Genomic DNA, 26668 nt, shown 5'->3' on the forward strand with positions numbered 1-26668 from the left:
TCATGTAACAGGGAAAACCCTGACAACCTGACATGTCTTTGAGAGACAAGCACCACATGAATTTGGACAGTGAGAGTGCAACACACACTAGGTGAGTCAAGATTGATTTAGATCCTATTGTATATATTGTCTTAAATTCCTGTGATTTCTTTGTGAATGTTTTCATTCAGAGGTCTGTGGTTGAGCTCAGTGCTGCCGCTGTGATGCTTACATGACAGAATATAGAAAGTTTTTACAGAAAAGGGAAGGCGTGTTCGGGGATACGATTTTTCAGCTTTCACACAGAACTGTGTAGAGCGTAGTAATGTAAAGAGCCCAATAATATGTCCCTTTGTTTATTTTTCGGATTTTGTAGTGATTTAATGACACTTTTTGACTAATTCCCCCCCAGAAAATGAATTGCTATCCATATCGATTTTAGAATTCAGATTAAAGAGACAAAATCGTGAGCGAATTGCAGACTGAGTGGTTGAACCAGTGTTTTCACTGTCTAACCCAGGCACAAGTGCAACTATGTGAAGCCTGCTGTGCATCCTCACTGGAATGTAAATTAAACCATAGCAATGTGCATTGGACGCACAGTTCAGGGTCAGTGGCATTTTTTGCAATCACTGAGTGGTTTCTGTCTATGTCATTACAAATAAACAAGCAGACCACAAAATGTTGAACCATAGAAACCCTGTGTACCGGACAAAAAAACTCCCACTGAGGTAAAATCCCAGACAAGCAGCAGCATGGTTAGGTTAACCATAACACGGCAAGTGCAAAGCAGCCATTCTAGGAGCCATGTAAATGATTTCTGTGGGGTCTGGTTTAAATGTGTGTGCTTGTGGTCACAGGATTATTGAGGCCAGTTCTTCTTTGAGTCATGTTAACATGTCACATTGACTTCATCAGGGCAAGAATTCAGTGACTTCTCTTAGAAAGTTGTCATTTCATAAGACAGCGAAAGTGAGAACTTACTTGCAACTCATCTCACTGTCTGGCTTTGCACTCTGACCTAATGGAAGAGGTGGAGGTGTACAAGTCCCAAAAGCACAATAGGTGAAGCACGCTGAAGAAAAAATGCGCTCTTTCTGCAGAAATATACTGCGATAGTTGCTCAAGTGACCCTCCCAGACCCCACTCACCCCTAAAGGGGCGCAATTTAAAATTAAAGAGGTCATGACATCACAAATGAGAGGATATATTGTTGAATACTAGGTAATAAAACTTTCTTGGAGCTTTAACAATGGTAAATTTGTTCTCAGTGTCTACTAGAGTGGCTTTGCATGATTCGCTGTTCAAAATAATCCTTCTAATATATTAACATTTAAAAGATGCGGATATGATATCAAGAAAACTTTGTAATAAAAGTAAAAAGGTTATTTTTGATCCTGATGTTTATTTAACTAGGAAATGGAAGTCTTGATTTTTTTTTTATTTGAGGGTCCTGGGTCAAAGTGGAGCTCTGCATGCTCCGCCACCTTTGAGGCCTCAGTGACAGAGCCAAGAGATGAAGAAAGAAACCTGTGAAACAGAATATTTAGAGCAGTCAAAATCTTGATTAACTGGTGTTAACTTATGCCAGAAGATATACTAATTAAAGTCATTCTCTCAAATGAAAGGCCGATTTGTTAAATGGTTTTGTGCGTACTTGTCTGACAGAATGGAGGATCAGCCAAGGTCGTCTTATAGGCACCTGCTGCTGCAGGCTTGGTGCTGTCTCCTCACCGTGGCCATGGTGATTATGGCTGTACATCTCGCTACAATGAATCAGAAGCCAGCAGAGGTCAGTATGCCTGCCACAAACACAGATTTCACTGAGATTCATGTTGACTGCTAGCGGGGTCATATCTTAGTTTGCATATCTTAGTTTGCATCAAGAACGCACTTGTAAAAGCACATGCTTTGCTGCTTGTAATTTGTGTAAATACCATATTTATTACGGTAAAGTAAATAAAATGAGCCCCACATCTACCCTTATCGGTTTATTCAAAGACATTAAGTCAGCTCTAGATACCCAGTTTGTGCCTCTAGATGGCAGCAACACCATGAGTTCCTCTTGCTTGCTCAACAAAAGGAAGAATGCTTTAAGCTCTTGGGTTCTTTTAATTTCTTTTTTCTTCTTCTAAAAAACATCCCCAGAATTAGAAAATAAGGCCAACAACATCTGCCTCACAATTACAGGGCCATTAGTCACTCTTTGTTTCTAGGTGGAAGTGAAAACCTTCATCTTTGATGATTTTGTCAGATAGCACTCTCATGGGAACACAGAAACTCATTGTGTTTGAAAAGTCTCTCCAGTGTCTGTTAAACATGGCAACTATAAAATAGAGCCTTTAGAGAAGTGGAGCTGTTGCAGACTGAAACTGAGAATTTCTCTATGTGCATCCATCCATCCTACGCTTATCCTTATCGGGGTTGGGGCAGAAATGTTTCGTCACTCATCCAAGCGACTTCAGTCTCAGCTGACTGCAGGTTTCCCCAGCCTTTAAACAGTATATTTTCATAATAACCACTACCATTAAAATGCAGGTTCTCATGGCCACCTATCCGTGGCCATGAGAACAACATACAGAGTGTGATACTGTGATACTGCGATCACAGTATTTGAAGACGGTGAAAGATGTATCCTTCCTCATGGGTACATCTTTCACCTTCTATAATACTTTGATTTTAGTCATTCCCCAATTCTGTGAACTCTGTAAAAACTTTTCTGGGATTTCCTTAAGTGGAGTATTGATCGTGCATAAACACAAACAATTCCTATGACTTCATGTTCAAAACATTTTCAGGATATTGACTGAAAACGAAGCAGGCTGTAATTTCCTTTAATTCCAGTTTGTACTGCAAGAGCACATCCTTATTTACAATAGTGGAAAAGGTAAAGGCTAAAGGGAAATGTGAGTACTTGAAAAACAATATAAGACAAACAGCCAGGAACAGTACAAAAGATGGATATAGCTTCACTGACATCATCTATTAGATTCAGAAGTCTTGAGTTTTGAAACCTCTGGAGGATTTTTTTCACCATATTGGTTACAAATAAGTCAGATTTGACCAGGAAGGCTGGGTCTCACTGTGAAGCCGCTTGTTCAGTGCTTAACAGCGGATGACTGACACGTTGTTAGCCAACAAGCATACTGAAATGAGAGATTGAGCTCACAAACTGAGGAGTAACTTGTGTATAGAGGTCAGCTCACAGATTTCTATAGAAATTGAAGTCTTTTTGCAACCACAAATATCTATGGTGACCTTCTTAAAGAAAGGAGGTTTACGGCACACTTGTTGAGCATGTTTTGATTTTTCCTCAAGGTTGGAGTCCCTACACCAGAGACCATCAACTCAACTCATTCAGGTCGCATACAAAGGCAGACTCAGGAACCTTTTAAGTCAGGTAAATATCATTTGTCACATTTATCATGGACAATCACATAATCGTAAGACTGAAAATGTCATAATCCTTTAAATTATTTTGCATTTCAGGAAGCTCTCACCCATTCATCCAGATTTCCCACCATAATGGACGTCTGTCTGTAGGTGAGCTCACGTCTTTTCATGTGGGAAGTTGGCATGCTCTGACAATCATGAGTTTCATGAGAAAACCGTATCCCTTGTTCTTACTATGTCTTTTTACACCAACTTTTAATGATCACACAGACAAATCTTAACTCTGCTACACATCCAAAGAGACAACTCTCACTTGTTACTGATCTCGTATCATGATGATGCCTGCCATGCATAAAAACTACTGTTAAACTGGACGCCTACAGATGCTGAGTGCAACGAGCTCAGACATGTCAGTAGCAGCTGAAAGTCATTCTGAAAAACGTGGGCAGCCTTCAAATGAGGCGCACGAGGACACGGCGGGTTGAGGGGGAGGGGTGTGAACAAACAAGTAAATAACAAAATAACACCTAATTTGAATATTTCAACCAACCTGGGGTTAACTAACTGAGTCTGTTTAGACTCTGTGAAAGAAAAGAAAAAAAGGTACAACTTTCTACAAATTCTATATGAAGGCACATGTTCTCAAATACTTAGAACTTAGACAGGAAACTGATATACTGCTGTGTTTCTCTGTGTTTTATCTCTAATCTAAAGTGGATGGGTGATAAAAGCTGACGTCATGTTTCAGTTAACCAGTCTGACAGTGGATGGATTTATTAGTATTTCCTTTTTTAATACACTGCAGGTACAAGTTTATTTCCCCTCCAAAGTGTTTTCATGTGTTACTACATTAACAGTCTGATAGGAATCCCTTTACGACAAGAGCAGGCCATATCTGTTATTAAAACCACTAAGTCAAGAATACACCAGCTCCGGTGTGGGTGAGGAGGAAAGAAGCCAAACGCAGGAACGGCATTGGGAATCTGGTCATGTTCGGATCCTGCTGTGATCTAAAGTTGTGCAAAGCTTGGAACAGAGATGCGACTTTAAAGACGCCTCGTTTTCTCAACGCCACGCTGTATATGAAAGATGGATGTGGCCCCTGTGAAGCTGGGTTGAGGTATTTTTGCATTGGCTTCACTTTTCAAACTCAGAGGCTACTTCCATCTTTTATATACAGATTATGGGTTAGGTAAAGACCCCTCTTGGGATTAACATGGTTATTTCTTCACACGTTACCCCTTTTTGTTGGGGTTTACCTTCCACATTGATGAGATCGTTTTATTTAATCTCTTTGTCAGTTGCATCAACATTATTTTGTGAGCAGTTTTCTTCTTCTTTTTCAAGATAGCATTAATATGCAGTGTGACCATCTACAAAATGCTAGGTTGGACTGATTATTTCACATTATCTATTTGACATTTGAGATGTCATCAGTACAGGTATATTGTGACACGTTTAGTTGTGAGGTTAATGTGCTCTTTAGTTTATAGTTTTGACAACAGGCAGAAGTGAAGATGTTACTTTTTTTCAGATCCCATTGTGGTCTGGCAACGGCACAAAGAGACATATCGTTAGCTTCATAGCATAAGTGCCTAAGTCATTGACTTAGTCAAATGACTTAGGCAATTATGCTATGAAGCTAACGATATTATATTTCATTTTCTGTCCCACGGTTCCCTTTATAATTCACTTTGGTCTTATAGCTGTGGAGAAGTTACTGGCTACATTTGGAGAAGGTATTTTTTATGCCAGCGGTAGAACAGATTAAAACCATGAGGTTTATTGTGTTGAAGAGATAAAAGTTATCATACTTATCCTGCTGACGAATAACTATTACATCTACGTTTTAAAAGTTCACCACATCCACAAAGAAATCCTCTGCACGGGTTAAACCGTTGAGAAACACAGAGCCGTGCAGCCTCATTGTGTTTCCAATCTCATTTACTGTTTTCCTCCCACTATGCAGCAGTTTTCCTGTGTGAAGTGGGTTTCTAAAACCACAAGAAACCCGAAGCAGCTCTGTAATGTGGGCTGCACCGACTTAACGTATAATTACAGCCCACAGCAGCAGATTTCACAAGTTCGTCAGGTGGTATGTTGCAGGAAAATTAGACACTAATTGGAAGATCAGCTTTGTTTACCTGGTGTATTTATTCAGCTGTGATTATGGGGCCCACTGATCTGAAGCAGAGAGGAAAAAGCACTTCCTTTCAGGAAATTCAAGAAAAAAAGACACTTTTTGTTAGTCATTAAAAAAAACAAGTCGGTTGGAGAGTTTCCTCTATTTCCTCTTTCATGTGGTTTTCTTCACTTCAGTTGACAGATTAATAAGGCATGGGTTGCACACCCACCGGCATTCAGCGTGTCAATGTTGAGCGCTAAAATATTCATTTATTAATAGTTATTATTATCCCTGACTCGGGTATTCACCCGATTCTTTTCTGTACGCTCAAAGAAAACGTGTGTAAAGTGGAAAAACCAGCATTCAATTACCGTAATAACGCTTATACCGATTTACTGTCAGATATCATTCTATATTTCACATTTAAACGTACTGAACTGATTTAGACAACAAAGGTTAACCCAGCTCGCCTCCGTCTTCTGTTTTGTTTCCCTCTGTGGAAAACTGGTCAAGCACAGAAGATTAGATATTAATCTGAGATATTTCACTGCAGTCCACAAGCTATAATTAACCTTCAAAGCTTCAAAGAAAACTTTCCCACATACAGTGAGAAACTACTCCACTGTGAGGTCTGAGTCAACAGCTACCAGTCTCTGTGTTCTCATCACCGGATCCGAGAGACATTTGGAAGAAACTCCAGCAAAAGTTGACATTTTCCCGTCTGCCTAATCAAAGATGTAAATTAGAGAGTAATTAACAATGATGCAGTATTTATCGATGCTGCTGAACATCAGCTGCAGCGCTACCATCAAAAATATCAGATACGAAGCGCAATGGTGCATCCATTGAACTGGACATCACGTGCTAAAGTTTCTGAATTTTTCTTACTTTTCTGGAGCCCCTTACCCTCCCCCCCACATACTGAGAAGGATAATGGTGTATACGTTAACTCACTTGATCCACCCTTCCCCTGTGGCCTCAAATCACACCTGACGTGAACATTTGGGTTGATTACACAAAACAACAACAAGAAAAAAAGGTTAAAAATCAATTATTAAAAATGAATTTAAAGTAACTGAGTGATTAAAGAAACGTTCTCCATATTTCCTACAGATTCTGTTTCGAAACAAAATCGAAACAAAACCCTTACCCTGTGTGGAACGTCCATCATCGTCCAGGAAAACGGGACCTACTTCTTTTACGCCCAGGTGACCTTCAGGGAAGATTCACGGGAGAGATGTGTGCTTGTGAAAAGAACTGGCTTTCATGATAAGAAAACTAAGACACTGGCTAAGGGCATCTACCCGGCCTCATCAGAGAACTCAGTGTGGTTGGCCAAGATTGTCAAACTTAGACCGTTGGACAGTGTCAACATAAACATAACAGGTGAAATTCTAAATGACGATACCTACTGGGGTGTCATCAAGCTTCAATAGAACTGGAGGTCTGGTTGGACTGGTATGTTACTTGTGGCCCTAAATAAACAAGTTAGAATAAAAGCAAACTGGATTTTTGAGCTAGATATTTAAATTGGAAATATTCTGCTCATCTCCAGCTGCATATTTTTATTCTTGGACTCACGTTTTTAAACAATGTTTATTTTTTATTTTGTAAATTATTTGTTTTAGCCATTTAGCGCCATTCACTTCTGTCCAATAATAAGTAGTTTGTGAGCGCCCTCTGCTGCACCACCATCTGAACTGCAGACAGTTTTTGTACAGCGATAGGAAGATTCCCTCTGTCACCCCTGATATGCTCATATTAGGAATGACTGCCTTATATCACGTCACACTGACCCCCAATAGAATGTAATATACGGAATAATTATACATATTCTGACCTCATTTTTTTAAAAACACTGGTAATGTTTAACATGTTTAAACTATATATAAATATATATAAAAGGAAAAGGAATGGGTCCCCTTTAACTCTCACAATATAAAAAAATACTGCAAGGATTTGATCATGGTCTACAATTATTAAAGACTCTGTGGCTAACATGGAACACTACAATAAAGAAAAAAATCTCCATTATGCAGGTTTTAATATAGACTTTACTAACTGGCACCTCGTACTCTTGATAGGCCACATCTTCATAGTAAATAAAGGTCAAACAATCGTATACTGCATCAGTCCAACCTGAACAGAGTTTTAAAAATGCCAGCTGGTTCTGAGTTGTTTTTGAATTTTTAGGCCGACATGAATGTAAACTGTGAAAGTCATTGGAATAATTATGTTCCTTTTCACTGTTATGTGCTTCTGTAATTTATGTAATTGAGTATTCTATTTTGGTTGTTGAATTCTGCATATAGACGTTTAATAAAGATTATTGTAAACCAACCTGATGCACTTTTTATTTGCACGTTGCACTGCTGACTGGCCACACGGTGGTACCACTTCCCACCTAATCAAAGGCAGCATGAAGCCTTCGCACACCACAGCATCGTCTGTTCGGATGATCGTACACATCCTGCTATGACATTTCATTCAATGAAAAATGCTTAACACAGACCACAAATGCATTCTGAGAAACCTCAGAAGTGACATTAAAAAACATAAAACACGGCGCTGTTCATCTTTCGGGCCTGACATTAGTTCTACTCACAGGTATTCAACCGCTGTGATATTTACTTGTGTGTGTGCTGAGCAACAGCACAGGAAGCCACATATTTGGTGCAACCGTTACACCGCTTCCCCTTTACAACACCCTCAGACACCTTTGAGTTCACAGCACCCTCTGACCAGCTTCCCCTGAGGCAGTTTAGCTCATCTTAATATCATTTTTAGAATTAGAATGTAAAAATCATGAAGCTAGTCATACGTGAATGTGTAAGTTTCACCCTTAATGTACTGGGACTGAAACTTAATAGAGCTCAGAGGCCGGAGTACATTACCCTCCGGGTCATCCACACACATGTGTTGTTAATAATCGTGACTTCTGAGGGCCAAAGAAGTATATTGGTAGATATTTGTTATATTCCTCCTAGATCCTAAAGGTGCAATATCATGAAATAAAAAGTAATTAGATAACATGTTAATTTAATTCTGAGATTTCAAGGTTTTACTGTTTATTTCAGTTCAATTTTAAATGAAAATCATCAAATACATATCATTAAACACACAGCAGTTAGCGCTGTTGCCTCAAAGCAAAAAGGCCCAGAGTTCCTCTGTTTGTTATTTTTAAGAAAGTCTGTTTTTGTACATTGTGGAATAATAGCCCGACCGAGCTATTATACATCATTTTGTGAGAGTGCATATACATTTAAGCTCATTAAATAATGGAAGCTCTGTTGACATACACTACTTTCCTGTCATGGTTTCTACTAAGCATTTCTCGCTCCTGTTTTGTTTGTCTCTGTAGAAAACTGGTCAGGCATAAATATAGGATGTAATGCTGACACTTCTCTGCAGTCCACAAGCTACACACTAATAAACTCCTAAACAATGAGGCTTGAAAGAAACTTTAAACACATAGTAGTCGGTAACTTCTCTGAAACTGTGAGGCCAAAGTCGGCAAGCTTGAGCTCCACGGATGAGACACGCTGGAGAATTTTGAAATACAATGAGTCTCTGTGTTCCCATCACCGGATCAAAGTGACATTTGGGAAAAAACTCCAGCAAAAGTTGACATTTTAACTTCCGCCCAATCAGAGCTGTAAATTAGAGAGTGAATAGCAGCCTCATAAAAAGCAGGGTGTAAATATTGATGTTATTGAACTGGCTCTAAAAAAGTCTCTCCTGCAGTTCTACCAGGCCTGATGCAACACAAATAAAGTACAATGAATGCCACATCTATTTTAATCGAAGCAGCACCGGACAGACTCGGCTGTGGGAAAACTAGAAAAAAAATGACATCAGTTTGCTTTTTTAATAACAGTTACCAATCAGGTGGCGACCTCTGGGTATGAAAAACAAAGCCATCACACAAGTGCCGAGAGCTACATTTGCTCTAATGGTCATTGGAGGCGGACTCCAACCCCCACAGACTACACATAAAAGAAGAATGTAGGCACTGTCATGTCACCAGCTGGTTTTATGACAAATTCCGACCCTCACATGTGAATATTGCAGTGGAAATTGAGAGTAATTCAACCAGGAAACATTTTTTTCTTTAACTTCATTGGACAACGTTTGTTGTAGAATTCACCAATTATGGTCATTTGTAGCCTTAATCTTCTGTCGATGGCTGACACCCGGTGTGGTCTTCTGCTTCTGTAGCCCGTCTGCTTCACAGTCTCATGTGTTACGTGTTCAGAGATGCTCGTGTCCGTACTTTGGTTTAAGAAGAGGTTATTTTAGTTACTGTTCCCTCCCTCTCAGCTCGAAGCAATTTGGCCATTCTCATCTAACCCAGGCATCAACAAAGCATTTTCACTCTGAGACCTGCGGCTCACTGGATATTTTCTGTCTTTCAGACCATTCTGTAAACCCTGGAGATGGTTGGTGTGGGAAAATCCCAGTGGATCAGCAGTTTCTGAAACACTCTGATCAGCCTGTCTGACACTAACAAAAGTGCCACGGTCAAAACCACTTAAATGTGCTCAGTTTGAACTTCACCAGGTTCACATGACTACATGGTTAAATGCAAAGTTCAACCGTTCAACAGCAGGGTGGACGGGTGTACCAAATAAAGTGGCATATGCCTGTTGACTAAGACTAATAAAATACCAGAGTTTGGGCGCTGCTATAGCAGATGATCAAAGGTCACTGCAGGCACTTGGGTTTGAGTCCACTCTGGACCATTTCCTGTGTGTTACCCCAAACTCTCTCTCTCTGCTTTCCTGTCTTTTCTAAATAATAATTCTCTAAATAATGAATGAATGTACAGCATTTCACTGCAGTGTTATGGCGTCATCATCCACATATATCACAGACGTTCCCCAGGCTCTGACTCTACTGTTCAGGAACACACTCACTATGGGAGTGTAGCAATGACACCTGCTCAACAAGTTAATATTCACTTGAAAATGACAGTATCCACCTTATTACATCTTTAACACTGACTTCAGTCAACAAAGAAAAAAAATCCCTTCACCTTATCAGTGTTAACACCGCCCGCCTCTGGGTTTGGACAGAAGCTGTAACATGACATCATGTCTAACAGGTATCTCAGCTGTAATGTTGTCACGCTTTCTTACGACACTGGCTCCTTTGTTCTCTTCAGCCTTTGTTTATGGGGCTTGTCATTTGTATTAGCTGATTAGTCAGGCCTCTAATGGTATTTCGTGGCCCACAAAGAAACAGGAGCACTCCTGCCTGAGTGTGGAAAAGGGGAGCACGTAAAGTGTCTAGTTTCAACACAAGAGTGAGATTAGATCTAAGAAAACAAGTGGAGCTTCTAAGAACTCTCATTAAGAATTCAGGAAGCTGCTGATGGGGCACATTTTTTCTTGTTGTCCTGAGAATTTTCAGCACTTTATGGTAAAGGGTCAAGTTAGATTTTTTTCTGAGCTTATAAACAATGCTTCTTAATATAAAGGGCGTCTAAAAATCACCGTGAGAGTTTTTTCTGTTTGACATTTTAGATTTATAGATTTGACACCCACTACGAGTTCAGGTCTCGTCACCTAGTGGCAAAAGCATGTGACGATGCTCAACCACAGAACTGAGATAAAACGATGCTGTGTGTATACGATCCCGCGTGCATGTGTGTGTTTCTATATTACCTTCCCTTTTGTGTTTGTGTTGTTCTGAGCAGCCAAAGTCCACCTACACAGACCACCTGAAGACTTATTGTCTACTCAGCCCACAATGACACATTAAAAGTATCCAGACTGATGTGTATGACATCTACACAAGCTTATCTCCACTCATTCTTCCTGTCTGATATTGGCATGCACCATCAGATTGGATGAGAAGCGTCTTCAGGTTTTCTCTCAGATGTTCTGTGAGGTGCTCAGATCACTAATGGAAAACCAGAAACTTTTGCATTTACTGTTCAGTTCAGATCAGCGTAGTGCCGAAAGGCGAACCATCTGGAGAAAGATTTCTTTAAGAACCTCTCTGCATGTGGCCACGGCTATCACTAAATTTACCCCTCACAGCATGAAGATACCACCACCGCTCTCCTCTGGAGGGACTGCATCAGCAGGGTACAGGTTGCTGGGATTTAACAGATACAGAGTTTGAAATTCTGCCCAGAGAGGGCAGTTTTTGCAACATGACATCAGAGAAAACCCATTAAACACAGAGAGTCCTTTAGATGTTGCTTGGCAAACCAGATAAATACTCCTTTTACTCAGAGCTGCTACTCTTTAGCTGCTCCAAGATGAAAGCATGATTTATAGAGTGCTGCTCAGGTACTCTCACCTCTGTAGGAGAGTTCTTAAAGCCTTAAGATGAATATCGGGCTCTTGGTCGCATCCCCGAACAAGGCCTTCCTGCTCAGTTACTCAGTTTCACTGCGAAATCCAAATCTAGGAAAAGTCGGGTGGCACCAAATTTCTTCCAGTTCACATTTATTGAGGTCACTGCCCTCCTGCGAGCACTCGGTGCCGTACAAACTACAAAGAGTTCCTTGAACGTCATAGCTCAATATTTGTCCCAACATGCAGTATGAAATACATGGTCATGCCCAGTTAATTTAATCTGCCACAGATCGACTTTAATCAAGTTCTCGAGACACATCTGACAAATTAAAAGGAAAAGGAACAGGATGCACCTGCCCACCGTCTGGAGACTCAGCAAAAGCCTGAAATAGGAGATAGTTTTAGTGCCAATATGAACATTTGTCGCAGTGCTTCACACAACTGCAGTCAGCTCAGAAACAGTACGTCCATGTCTGTTCTAACAGTGCATGCCAATACACAAACTCACTCTAACAATACAACTACAGTCCGTACATCAGGAGTGGGTGTTCTTTTTTCCTATAAACTTTTTCGATCCACAGTAGAAGTGGGCTGTGAGGCTAACGTTTCTGACAATAGGAAAATATTATACAGACGATATAATGTTAACGTGATTTCGCTTCCTTCATTCAGCTGTCTGTACCTGTAAAAAAGTGAAGTGGCTGAGACAGTCAGCCCACAGCGTCCCAACATGACAACTTTAATGCATTGCCATCAGGCCAAAAATACCAAAAGGAGCACAAATGCCAGTAATCCCAGTTACAGGGATCACCGCTCCCATTACAGTGGTTTGTAGATGTCACCTGCCCCCTTAAAGTGGACAGCTTTTCATTGTTACAGTACAAGAGGAAGTCTTCACAATACAGCTAACCAAATATAGCCATCTCATCAAAGAAACTGATGATGCAATAATTGAGCCGTCTGCGTGGCCTAAAGGGGACTGGTGCACTCACACAGTGTTGCAGTACATCTGTACAGCAGTGTTTGGCCTCTAACAGGAAGCTTTCGACCTTTAGCTGCTTGTACCTGGGGCCTCATTTGTAGCCTAAGTGGATGATCTAAGCAGAATACACGCAAAAGTGGCTATTTATAAAAGCGCTGTTTGATTTAGAGATGATCGCACAGGCTGAACTTGTCTTGCAGTTCATCAGTTCATAAGAAAGAAAGAAAGAAAGAAAAAGATCCTGTGGAGTTTTCTTATTATTGTTTCCTTCATTTCAGTGAAACCCGTCATGAGGTCAGAGAATTTACACAGGAGAAGACGGTACCGTCGTGACTACTCCTACATTATTGATGTTAGTCTGCCGGGTTTAAGCTACAGTTTAGGATAAGCTCATCTTGCTTCACCACGTGAGTTCTCTCTCTGCTTTATTCTGCGGGCTGATGTAATCACAACACTATTATGTTGAGAAAGCTGCAGTTAAATAAGAAAAAAACCCAATAAAGCTGAATTGTTACTCCTCCCTCTGAATACATTTATTAGAAGTTTCAACTTGCCTGAAGTCAAATTAGTAATGTAATTGAAATTCTTTGTATTAAAACTGGAAATTAAATCCACAAATAAATTACACACAATCACATCACACTCAGTTTACCCTCACTTCTATGTCTCCCCACATGCTTTGGAATAGATTCTAAGGTCTTGCTGCTGATGCTAAGGCTCTCCATGGCCTCTCTCCGGGTTATGTATCTGACCTAGTTGCATGTAAGTGGGTACGAAGCCTGAGATCCACAGTCAGAGGCCTGTTTTCTAATAACTAAAGCAAAGCTTTTCTGTCAGAGGCCCAAAGCTACAAAATCAACTGCCTTAGGCTATCAGGTCAGCAGAGTCAGTGACCTCTCATAAATATGCTTTAACCAGCTGATTGATTTTATTTATCTGACTTTACACGGGATAGAAACACAAACAAACAACAACAAGACCTTGAAGGCCTGAAGCCAGATCTACAATTCTTCCACAACTTTTAATCCAGCTTGAGTTGAGACCTCTTTATTATTTATTTTACCTTAAATTAAAAGAGAACAATGACTTCCCTGTTATTTGTCATAAGAGCCTTTATTAAGAAATCTGAATGCAGAACAATGGTTCCAGGACTTAAATTTGACCAATCTCCTGTTCACGTCCAGACACACCCTGCTGCTGCTGCTTGTTTTTTCTCTTCAGTATCTGATCTGCTTGTTTTCATGTGAAAGAGCTTTGTTTTGAAAAGTGCTCTTTCTTCTTCATGCTTTTGGATCCTCTATGTTGTCATCGGTCATTTTAGCCTTGAATTACAGTTCATCCATCAGCCATCATTGAGATGTTGTTTCTTCATAACAGTCATATTTGTTATTTGGCTCTTGTTGCTACAACCAAAGCATGTTGTAATTATGAACTGTTGTATCATATTTTTAGATCAAGGAGGAAGGAAATGTACACTAATGCATTATCACCTTGTCACACCACCCCTAATGACAGCATCGGTAGTTTACTATGACTAGTTAAAAATACTACAGATGATAAAGCTACGAGCAGTAAGCCGTAGTATTTTAGGCTCAAGAATGATTATTAACCTTTTCCACAGAGTTTAAACACTGACTGTAAGGACTATTAAAAATAGCACCGCACACAGTGGTGAGGTGACTGTTTTTTAAGCCATCCGGTCCTGTTGATTCCTCTCACACATATTACTAAAAACGGCCCGTACCTGCTGTGGTCACACTTTTAGCCTGTATGAGGAAAGAGGTCACAGTGTACATCTTCAGGCTCCTCCCGAGGGAAGTCCTGTGTTTCAGATCCCCTACACAGTTTATCAGCTCTGTATTGCTCATCCACTGGGGTAATTTACTTCCTTTTAAGGTTCATCTTTGTGTTTTTCATACCTTCGCATAAGGTTTCCCACGGTGTTTCACTCTTGTCTTCCTCATAAGATAATGGGTTTTTTTGTGCTGTATTTCTAAAAGTCAACTTCCTTCTGTTAACAGTTTTCATTCTTCTTGGTGATGAGTGACATTATGTGACATATTGTAGGGAAAGTGTAAAAAAGAACCACAGGATAGGATAGGATATGTATTCACCGGGTGATTAGTCAAGCCATCCGAGTGTGCCATCAGAAAAAGATTAAATGTCTTACTGTAGACACTAAATTTGATATAAAAAAAAAAACACCCAGCACGCCCCTGCGGGCGGTTTATCCTTCAAGCTCGGGTCCTCTACCAGAGGCCTGGGAGCTTGAGGGTCCTGCGCAGTATCTTAGCTGTTCCCAGGACTGCGCTCTTCTGGACAGAGATCTCCGATGTTGTTCCCGGGATCTGCTGGAGCCACTCGCCTAGCTTGGGAGTCACCGCACCTAGTGCTCCGATTACCACGGGGACCACCGTTACCTTCACCCTCCACATCCTCTCGAGCTCTTCTCTGAGCCCTTGGTATTTCTCCAGCTTCTCGTGTTCCTTCTTCCTGATATTGCTGTCATTTGGAACCGCTACATCGATCACTACGGCCGTCTTCTTCTGTTTGTCTACCACCACTATGTCCGGTTGGTTAGCCACCACCATTTTGTCCGTCTGTATCTGGAAGTCCCACAGGATCTTAGCTCGGTCATTCTCCACCACCCTTGGGGGCATCTCCCATTTTGACCTCAGGACTTCCAGGTTATACTCGGCACAGATGTTCCTGTACACTATGCCGGCCACTTGGTTATGGCGTTCCATGTATGCCTTGCCTGCTAGCATCTTGCACCCTGCTGTTATGTGCTGGATTGTCTCTGGGGCATCTTTACACAGCCTGCACCTGGGGTCTTGCCTGGTGTGATAGACCCCAGCCTCTATGGATCTTGTGCTCAGAGCTTGTTCTTGTGCTGCCATGATTAGTGCTTCTGTGCTGTCTTTCAGTCCAGCTTTGTCCAGCCACTGGTAGGATTTCTGGATATCAGCCACCTCCTCTATCTGCCGGTGGTACATACCGTACCGTACATACCGTACATATATATATATACATATATATATACATATATATATACACATATATATAATAAAAAACACCCAGCGCGCCCCTGCGGGCGGTTTATCCTTCAAGCTCGGGTCCTCTACCAGAGGCCTGGGAGCTTGAGGGTCCTGCGCAGTATCTTAGCTGTTCCCAGGACTGCGCTCTTCTGGACAGAGATCTCCGATGTTATTCCCGGGATCTGCTGGAGCCACTCGCCTAGCTTGGGAGTCACCGCACCTAGTGCTCCGATTACCACGGGGACCACCGTTACCTTCACCCTCCACATCCTCTCGAGCTCTTCTCTGAGCCCTTGGTATTTCTCCAGCTTCTCGTGTTCCTTCTTCCTGATATTGCTGTCATTCGGAACCGCTACATCGATCACTACGGCCGTCTTCTTCTGTTTGTCTACCACCACTATGTCCGGTTGGTTAGCCACCACCATTTTGTCCGTCTGTATCTGGAAGTCCCACAGGATCTTAGCTCGGTCATTCTCCACCACCCTTGGGGGCATCTCCCATTTTGACCTCGGGACTTCTAGGTTATACTCGGCACAGATGTTCCTGTACACTATGCCGGCCACTTGGTTATGGCGTTCCATGTATGCCTTGCCTGCTAGCATCTTGCACCCTGCTGTTATGTGCTGGATTGTCTCTGGGGCATCTCTACACAGCCTGCACCTGGGGTCTTGCCTGGTGTGATAGACCCCAGCCTCTATGGATCTTGTACTCAGAGCTTGTTCTTGTGCTGCCATGATTAGTGCCTCTGTGCTGTCTTTCAGTCCAGCTTTGTCCAGCCACTGGTAGGATTTCTGGATATCAGCCACCTCCTCTATCTGCCGGTGGTACATACCGTGCAGGGGCCTGTCCTTCCATGATGGTTCCTCGTCTCCCTCCTCTTTCTTGGGTTTCTGCTGCCTGAGGTATTCACTGAGCACTCGGTCAGTTGGGGCCATCTTCCCAATGTATTCTTGGATGTTCGTTGTCTCATCCTGGACTGTGGTGCTGACACTCACCAGTCCCCGGCCCCCTTCCTTCCGCTTAGCGTACAGCCTCAGGGTGCTGGACTTGGGGTGAAACCCTCCATGCATGGTAAGGAGCTTTCTTGTCTTTATGTCAGTGGCTTCTATCTCCTCCTTTGGCCAGCCTATTACCCCAGCAGGGTACCTGATCACGGGCAGGGCGTACGTGTTGATGGCCCGGATCTTGTTCTTACCATTCAGCTGACTCCTCAGGACTTGCCTGACCCTCTGCAGGTACTTGGTGGTTGCAGCCTTTCTAGCGGCCTCTTCATGGTTCCCATTTGCCTGCGGGATCCCCAGGTACTTGTAACTGTCCTCTATGTCTGCAATGTTGCCTTCTGGTAGTTCAATCCCCTCAGTTCTGACTACCTTCCCTCTCTTTGTTACCATCCGACTACACTTCTCCAGTCCGAACGACATTCCAATGTCATTGCTGTATAGCCTGGTAGTGTGGATCAGTGAATCGATGTCTCGTTCACTCTTGGCATACAGCTTGATGTCATCCATGTACAGGAGGTGGCTGACAACTGCTCCGTTCCGTAGTCGGTATCCGTAGCCAGTCTTGTTAATGATCTCACTGAGGGGGTTCAGGCCTATGCAGAACAGCAGTGGGGACAGAGCATCTCCTTGGTAGATCCCGCACTTGATGGTAACTTGTGCTATGGGCTTGGAGTTGGCCTCTAGTGTTGTACGCCACATCCCCATTGAGTTCCTGATGAAGGCTCTTAGGGTCCCATTGATCTTGTACAATTCTAGGCATTCCAGTATCCAGCTGTGGGGCATTGAGTCATAGGCCTTCTTGTAATCAATCCAGGCAGTGCACAGGTTGGTCAGTCTGGTCTTGCAGTCTCGGCTGACTGTTCTGTCTACCAGTAGCTGGTGTTTTGCGCCTCTGGTATTCTTGCCAATTCCTTTCTGTGTCCCGCTCATGTATTGACCCATGTGCCTGTTCATCTTAGCCGATATGATGCCTGACAGGAGCTTCCATGTAGTACTGAGGCAGGTTATTGGTCGGTAGTTGGAGGGGACCGGTCCCTTCTTGGGGTCCTTGGGGATCAGGACCGTCCGGCCTTCAGTTAGCCATTCCGCGTGTCTCTCGTTAACTAGCAGCTGGTTCATTTGTGCTGCCAGACGCTCGTGGAGTGCAGTCAGCTTCTTCAGCCAGTAGGCGTGAACCATGTCGGGCCCTGGTGCTGTCCAACTCTTCATACTGGAGACCCTTTCTTGGATATCTGCCACTGTGATGGTTACTGGACCCTGTTCAGGGAGGTCGCTGTGGTCTGCCCTCAGATCCACTAGCCACTGAGCATTGCCGTTATGGGTTGCATCCTTCTCCCATATGCTCTTCCAGTATTGCTCCGTCTCCAGCCTTGGTGGTGCTGTTCTCTTATTGTTCCCTTGCCACTGAGAGTACACCTTTGCTGGTTCTGTGGAGAACAGCTGGTTTATTCTCCTGCCTTCTATCTCTCTGGTGTACCTCCTCAAGCGACTGGCCAAGGCTGTGAGTCTTTGCTTGGCAGTTTCCAAGGCCTCAGGTATGGACAGCTTGCTGTATTTCTTAGGCACCTTATTTGTCGCACCTTTCTGCAACTCCGTTAGTTGGCTAACCTCCCTCCGTGCTACTTTGATCTTGCCCTCTAGCCTCCTTCTCCATGGAGGGTACTGCCCCTTGTGGCTGTTCAACTTGTAGCCAAGCATCTCACTGATCACTGCTGCCGTATTGTAGATCAGCTTGTTAGTGTCGGTAATCGTGGTTGTAGGTATTGCCCGTAGTGCTGCATTAACATCATCTAGCAGACCTTCTGAGGGTACTTCACGTAATCTTGGTAACCGGCTACGGGGGATCCAGGTTTCAAGCTTGGCCATGATCCTATTTTTCAGGTCAGCTCCTCTCGCACTCAACGATCCTTCTCCTATCGCACTTGGGGCTATGTACCCAATCTCGGGTGGGGGTGATGATATCTCCCCCCTGACCTGGCGTCCTGACTCCTCCTTGCCGTAGCATTTGTGTTGTACCTCGTCAATCTCTAGCTGTGAGAGCAGTCCCTTCTTTCGAATGTTGGAACACTGAGCTACTAGTTGTTTCGCCGTCATTGTGGATGTTGGGTATCGAAGAATCCATAGGTCCCTCATCCTATTCATGTAGCCCCTTCCGCCGGGGTTACTTGCGTAGTAGCATTCCAACAACGCCCTGTTTTCGTCCCTTGCCCACCGATGCCTTCTTGTTCCAGTAGCCCACTTTTCGTCAGGGTGCCCTGGTTCCTCAACACCTGACGCGGACCTTGTTGATCCGGGCGACGTCCGAGCCGGCATGCCTTCATATTTATCTGTCTCGCTCATGTCTGCGGTAGGCTTGCTTAGCATAGGGGGTCTAGCCTTAGGACCCTTACTGGATACAGACGCCCCAGGCAGGAATCGAACTTGCGATCCTCTGTTCCAAAGGCGTGTAGTTTAACCACTACGCTATCCAGCGTATATATATATATATATATATATATATATTATGTGTGCTTTCACCATTGTGATTTTAAATCTATAAAAAGATAAAGTCAAAAGTAAACGGCCTGGATGTTTTCTGAAGTAGACACCTACAGCTGCCTTGGCCAGTGTAAAGTTATTTTCAGTTTTTGGGGGGGTTGTCCTGCCTCTTAGGCTCCATGTTGCATTAATGTTATTCTTAATCTGAAGTCTACAAGGTGAAAAAACAACAGACAAAGAAAATTTTCTGTTTTTGTCCCAGAAGTTCCCCATTCTGCTGAGTTTGCGAACATCCTGTTTTGTTAAACCTAAGCTTTTTACTACATTCACACAAGAAATTAAATCTTCAGCTCACCCTTAAAGAGGACCTTTTAAATATTGTTTTAATGACAGGTGCTTATATAAGACAAGTTTAAAATAATTAGGTCAGAATATGTACAAGTGCTCAAGGACCCACTCACATCCTGGGCCACCTGACCTCAGGAATTCGCATGATAAGGTGGGGCCAGGTTTCACAATGAACTCACCCGAAACTCTGGCTGATTGGGACCCACACCCAGTTTCACACCTTGGCTCAGGTGATTAGAGGATCATCAGGGGGTCCTTTTGTCCCTCTGTGGGGGGAAACTCCCACTAGGTTTAAATCTGGGACTCTCCACCATTTGACCTTAGAACTGAAGAAGCTTCTCGGATGAGATGTGAAACGTCTTCAAGTAACTTAAAGAAGTCCAGACGCTTTTCTTTGCAAGCTCCTTTGACTAAGTGCTCACTTATTTTCTACATTAACCCATGTATGTAACACCACGCAGAGGGGATATCGCCAATATGGTCATCTTAGGACACGTAGGGGCTGAGGACCAGTGAGCAATCAGCTGGCAATCACAGGCTGTACGGGAAAAGTGTGTATTCCTCGATCAGTTTGTGAGTGAGTCTCCTCCTTTGTTGCCACAGACACCAGCAGTTTGCAGACGGCGACTACAATACTCGCAAAGCACCAAGCGCAAAACCTTGCAACAAAATGGAAAATGTTCACCTCCAAGTAAGAAATTATACCACACTGGTCTAACCAACGCATTTCAAAAGGCACAACTTTTACTTTGTATTCTCCCATTCCTGGTAATACTTTTTCCGTTAAACACTCTTTCCGAGTTTCACTACAGCTCAGACAGAAATTTCTTCCCGTGCAAACTATGGGCCACTGAAGGATTCTGTTGGTGACCAAAAAAGTCACAAGGAAATATATGGTGCTGCACCCAACCAGCTGACCTCGTTCACCTGGCAAGCAGCAGCAACAACTTGCCAGCTAGTAGGAGAATACACATTTTCCCCTTTGACACTTGTTGCCAAGTCGGTAACAGCTCGCCAGCAGGAGGTGAACTCAGCAAAATTCTCACAAAAGTGAGTACACCCCTCACACTTTTGTAAATATTCTGTTATATCATTTCATGGGACAGCACTGAGGATATGACACTTTGATACGATGTAAAGTAGTAAGTGTACAACTTGTACAACTGTGTAGATTTGCTGTCACCTCTAAATAAGTCAACACACAGCCATTATGCCTAAACTGCTGGCAACAAAAGTGAGCACACCCCTAAGTGAAAATGTCCAAACTGTGCTCGACTAGCCATTTTCCCTCCCTGGTGTCATGTGACTCATTAGTGTTACAAGGCCTCAAGTGTGTTGAATATGGTGTTATTGCTTTCACACTCTCTCATATTGGTCACTGGAAGTCTAACATGGCACATAATGGGAAAGAATTCTCTAAGATAAGATAAGATAAGATAGAACTTTATTAATCCCTCGGGTGGGTTCCTCTGGGAAATTCGACTTCCAAAAAAAGCACAGCACCGACCAAAGTTACAGTTACAGAACTGTTATATATACACACACACACACACACACACACACACACACACACACACACACACACACACACACACACACATATATAAATACAGAGACAAATATAAATAAAATATACAAAGGGGATAAATAGAATAAATAGGAATAAAAAATAAAAATACAAGTGAATTGCACATTTCAAGTGTTGAGTCTATTGCACTGTTGACTATTTACAAAAAGTATTGCACAAGGTATTGTACAGTGAGGTGCAGAGGCACTACAGCTTAGTTGTTCCCCCCTCCTTTGTCCTCCTGTTTCCCCTCCCTCTCCCCTCCAGAGAGGAGTTAAACAGGAAACTGAAAAAAGGAATTGTTACTCTACATAAAGATGGCCTAGGCTATAAGAATATACCCAGCACCCTGAAACTGAGCTGCAGCAGTTTCAGGGTGCATACATACAGGACAGGACAGGTTCCACTCAAAACAACCCTCGCCATGGTGGACCAAAGAAGTTGGTCCACCATGGCAAAGAGCACATCAAGAGTGTGTGGTGGCAACCAGGTGGGGAGTACAAAGACAGGTGTGTCTTGCCTACAGTCAAGCATGGTGGTGGGATGTCATTTTTGGGGGCTGCATGAGTGCTGCTGGTACTGGGGAGCTACAGTTAACCATGAATGCCAACATGTACTGTGACACACTGAAGCAGAGCATGATCGTGTACTTAAACTGTATCTTGGCTGATGTCGCTAATGTGTCTATATTAACGGCAGTGCTGATTTTGTCTTTGTGTGTTAAAGATTTCCAATCAGTGAAACATGGAAACCTGCATTTTGATTCCGCCCGGTCTCTGTTTCACAGCGTGTGGCTATAATTGCCTGTGATTCCCTTCAAAGGTTATCTGAAAAGGACAGCTCTCTTTTGTTGTTTGTTTTTTGAACTCAATTTCCGATGACCAATGACACTAAAAGGTACTTTTTATTTTTTCTTTGCTAATTTTCAACCTTTGGAATACGCACTCAGTGACATGACGAGGACATTCACCCAAATTGGCCAACTTTCCACCACAGTATGACCTTTGATCCCTAAGAGGTACATCTATTTGGTGGACTCAAGTATGTAAGTGAAAAAGGCCACTTCCTAATATGTCATTTACACTTCCTGTTTAATGCACGCCACCAATACGGCATGTAATGATGTGATTTTTCATGCAATAATACAAAGAGGAGGGAAATGTTTCCTTTAACAGATATTCCCCACAGTCACTCACCTGACTCCAAATCATGTTGATGAGATAAATATACACTTTTTGTTTTGCTCGATTGTGGCACTAATCACATGTTTATCCTCATGTTCAATCAGCTGTCTGTCAAGTGATGGTGTAACTGTATCAGGGGTAAAGGCTGGACCTGCACATTTACAAAGTCAAACTCCATGTTACTTTACAGCAAGTGTGGGAGGAAACCTCTGACAAAAAAAATTTAATTTATGCAATGCAGGAATTGATGGCCCAGAGATTACAGAAGTAAATGCGAAACTGGGAAAGCCTACATGCTCTGGTAGACATAAAAGGTCAAAGAGTATAAAATTTACTGTCAGTACTGTATGTCTTAGTCACCCTCCTTACTCATAGCAAGTAAACCTAAACAAATTCAAAGTGAAACCGCCTCTGGAAAGATTTTCTTTGCAGCTGAAACACAAATCTCTCTGCAGAGATGCTCATCTGTGCGCCATCATAATGATACTAATTTGAGTCTAAAGCTGCACTCTTTGTGCAGTGAATAACAAAATCAAAGTGTTTGAATAATGACCTTGTCAGCTGGCAATAGAAACAAACAAGACGATACACATCTACCAGGAGTAAGGGCATCTGCTTTTCGTGCAAACAGTCAGTCGCAGCAAGCTTTTAAGCAGTTAACAGTTAATAAAGTTTATTTCAGAAAAGATTATTTCCCAGTAAATTTTTATAACGATACTAAAGTCACAATGGTTCCTAAACTTTGGGGTTGGCCCCACTGATGGGGACTTTCTCTCCCCACAGCAGGTGGAGAAAACATGGACTGAAACTAAGCAGTATAACCTGAGGGGGCTTTACTGACTTCTACTGATGAAGATCTTGTTAACCATCATTTCACATGGACATGCTTGAAATAACTACTGAGCAGCATTCGGTGCTTTACAGAAACAGATAACACACACACTCACACACGATACAATCATGTGTACATCACACACACAAACATCATGTTGTGAATTTAAACTGAAAGATAAAAAAAAATAAAAGAAGCTGGTTTATCAATTAAAATGGGGGCAAAGTCAAGTTAAATGTAAAGAACAGTTCAGCAGCTAAAAAGGGAAAAGTCTTTGGCACAAATAAAAGAGCTAAATTGCCTTCTGTTGTGATTCGGCACCGTACAAATGAAATTAAACTGAACCCTTAAATTAAAAGTGTAAATTAAAATATTTTTAACAAGAAGCTATTCTGCTTTTTTTTTTTTTTTTTTTTTTAAATCACATGAATAGTAAAACTGTGTTTTTATTACATTTAAGAAATTTTGGAAGTAAGTTTTTTTTTTTTTTTTAATGTTTGTGTGGAACGATTATAGAGTGCAGCAAAAATAGCTATTGGCATGTTTAGGCCGATGCTGACCAGTCACTGCAGAATTCAGCAGAATGTGTAGAAATAACTAAGAAACAGCTTTATGATCCAAATGTATGTAGTTATTTAGGGGTTTTTAGATTGAATTTATTTAGAAATTGATTTTCACTACCTCGACACTTAAAATTTCCCACCCGGAGCTCCTTTTTCCAGGTAAATTATGATCTCCATTATGAATGCTTCCCATCTGATCTAATCACTGGATTGTTTAAATGTGTGAGAATGATTTTCTAGAAGCTCAGCAGATAAACATGATGGTGGGTTACTCCACAGACCATTATGAGAACAGTCATGAGTCATTTTTCTGTTGGATCTGGAGTCGGGACACAAAGAGCTACAATAAACGGAAGCCAAGAACTGGAGGATAGAGCAGAACGACAAAGGGACATCCTGAAAGATAAGGTGCAACACTCAAGCTGAGTGCTCCTTCACTACTCTGCTGAGAGAGAAGCCTCAGGCTCGTAGTGTCACAGTGGCGACACCCATCTTATATATACGGTCTACGCTCTCATCTCTAACCCTCGGCTGCAGTGCAGCAAAACACCAGTTTAAAGAAAAACTGGTTGTGCACTGAGAACCATGGTGTTACTCAAGAGTTGCACACAGGTATTCTTATGATTGGGTGACACTACTGACACAACCACAAAAACAAGAGAACCCTGCCACAGAGTCTGCTGCACACTGTTTCACACGCCGTCCAACCCAGACACTGTGGTAAAGGTGCTTTCAGAACATGCCTCTGACTGGCTGAAGTACGACGCCACGTGTGGCGTCTTGCAAATGGACAGGGACAGAGTTTCGAAGGCACATATGTGTGTCAAACAGAATGAAAACAGCGTAGATAAAAATCAACTAAACTTTCCCTTTCAGTGTGATCTCAATGTCAAAACAACGTAGAACCACGCAAATGCCAAAGAAGGTTACTCTGGAACGCTGCACCACAACTAAACCTTTTTTTCCAAAGATAATTTGCTGATAGAGTTTATAGTGGTCTTGTAGCAGTTTCAGTCACTCTTGCACACTTCACCCATTATGGAACTCTTACCTTTAGTTCCAAGAAACTGAAGACGCTGTGCCTATCTCAGGCTCCTCCAGTCTGCAAAATAGCACAGACTAAACAGAATGATAAGGGCACAAAGAGATTCAGTCACAACCAGCAAGCAAGCACAACCAGGGCGCACTTTCAGTATATTTGACCAGATTCATATGCTGAGTTCTTTTTTCATTTCAATAATTTAGGCTTTTACACTTTCTTGTGACATAAAGAAGCCCTACAGGAAATTTGTAAGTTGTAATCTTGACTTCCACAAAGTGAAAAACATAATAATAATAATAAAATACATCCAGCGGTTGCATTTCTCCTCTAATATTGTTGCTTCTTGAGGTAGAAACTGTGGTCATCTTGGAAAGTCTTTTGAAAATTCAAGTGGTTAATGGGATTTTTTTCATATTATTTGTTGTAAATGGACAAACATGCACATTTTGGTGCTTGCATCCACTTTTAAAAGATTGTTAGAGTAATACCCCCACAAGACTGAGGAGGGAAAGTTTAGCTGCAAAGAGTGAAACCTGATAAAACTAGACTTTTTTTTAAAAAAGAGGAAGAAATTCTCAGTTCTCTAGTGCAGCCAGTAAAGGTCATATCTCCTCCTCCTCAGCAGTACCAGCACATGTTAAATGCAAAACTGTTCAGTGCTTCATAAACGTAAACAAATCAGCATGAATGAAGTCATGTAGGTGATTACATCAGCCAGCAGGTATGACCAGGTGGAGTTTCCATAACCTGTCCTGCTACATGTGCTTCCGGTGACGCGTTTCTCTTGTTTTCTTCTGGTTATTAATCATTTTAAATGAAAACCTTTTCAAATTATTCACGTAAAATCACATTTAAGGCTTGAAATTGACCCTCAGAGACACAAATAGCACATGTAGGCTTAATACGCCTTTAAGCGCATTCCATAGTTAAAGTTTGGTAAGTATAAACACAATATACTCACCACATGGTTAAGTTCTGTGCATGTAGTTAAAGACAACCAGACAAGCACTAACAAGTCAGATTACCATGAGAATAATTTCGAGGTAGAACTGAAAGTGAGCATGCCCAGTACGTCAGTACAGGAGCCAAACCACAACAAAGCTTTCTAGGTGCAAGTTGAAGCAGGAAGTCATTCTAATACACACTTTGCAACTGACACACAGGTACGGCAAATATCTGGGTCGCCTTTCACTGTGAAACAGGTCTGATGAGCCTGTGGGGTTTGAATGTTTCCCTGTGTGCCCTCAATGTGGCAACATAATAGAATTTCCCTCCTCACAGGAATGATACAATCCCTTAAAAATACAAAGGATCTTTCTCTGATGTAAGCAAGCAAGGAATTTATTTATGTAGCACATTTCGTCATATAGTTTCAAAGTGAGATTAGTGAGATGGTAATGGCCTGATTTTAAGGCCACTGGAAGTGGAAATGTATCCAGTAAAGTCTGAAAGATTTGAACACACACACACATACTGACACAATGTTTGCACAAACCAGCTTCTTTTAAGCTTCGTTGTCTCGGTGGTATTTCTTCCACTACACCCGGCTCATTTATTTCTTATCATTTACTTAAATTGATGTGACCCCTGAGTCAGCTTGCTTCATGGATATGGCTGAATAACGTTAAGCTTAAGATAACCAACAAATCCTGTCTGTTATGCGGAAGAAAAATGAGGAGGCAAACCACTTAATCATAAGTGAAGCGTAACTTCTTGGCAGAGGTTTGTAGGCCACCAGACTGTAGAGTCTAGAAAGAGCGGAAGCCACGCTACATTTGTGGTAGAACCTCATATCGACCTGGTTTATTCCCTTACACATCTGAGCCCA

At 42.1% G+C, this 26668-nt stretch overlaps 1 protein-coding gene and 1 long non-coding RNA gene across 2 annotated transcripts; one reads left to right on the forward strand and one right to left on the reverse strand.

The window, feature by feature from the left end:
• lta (lymphotoxin alpha (TNF superfamily, member 1)) lies at positions 1–7837 on the forward strand. The gene is made up of 5 exons (XM_085472748.1): positions 1–91; positions 1648–1771; positions 3298–3379; positions 3469–3522; positions 6611–7837. The coding sequence occupies exons 1-5, from the start codon at positions 33–35 to the stop codon at positions 6931–6933; spliced, it is 642 nt and encodes a 213-aa protein (XP_085328874.1). The 5' UTR covers positions 1–32; the 3' UTR covers positions 6934–7837.
• On the reverse strand, positions 1184–25866 carry LOC146699424 (uncharacterized). The gene is made up of 4 exons (XR_014922924.1): positions 25802–25866; positions 24850–24900; positions 1637–1745; positions 1184–1509 (listed from the first exon to the last, which is right to left on the reverse strand). It is a non-coding gene; the product is annotated as an uncharacterized LOC146699424 (long non-coding RNA).
• Positions 25867–26668: the final 802 nt, after the last annotated feature.

This window comes from Copadichromis virginalis, linkage group LG11, assembly GCF_057382275.1.
Source record: "Copadichromis virginalis isolate Kocher_CV1m ecotype Utaka linkage group LG11, C_Virginalis_male_GT1.1, whole genome shotgun sequence".
Classification (NCBI taxonomy): domain Eukaryota; kingdom Metazoa; phylum Chordata; class Actinopteri; order Cichliformes; family Cichlidae; genus Copadichromis; species Copadichromis virginalis.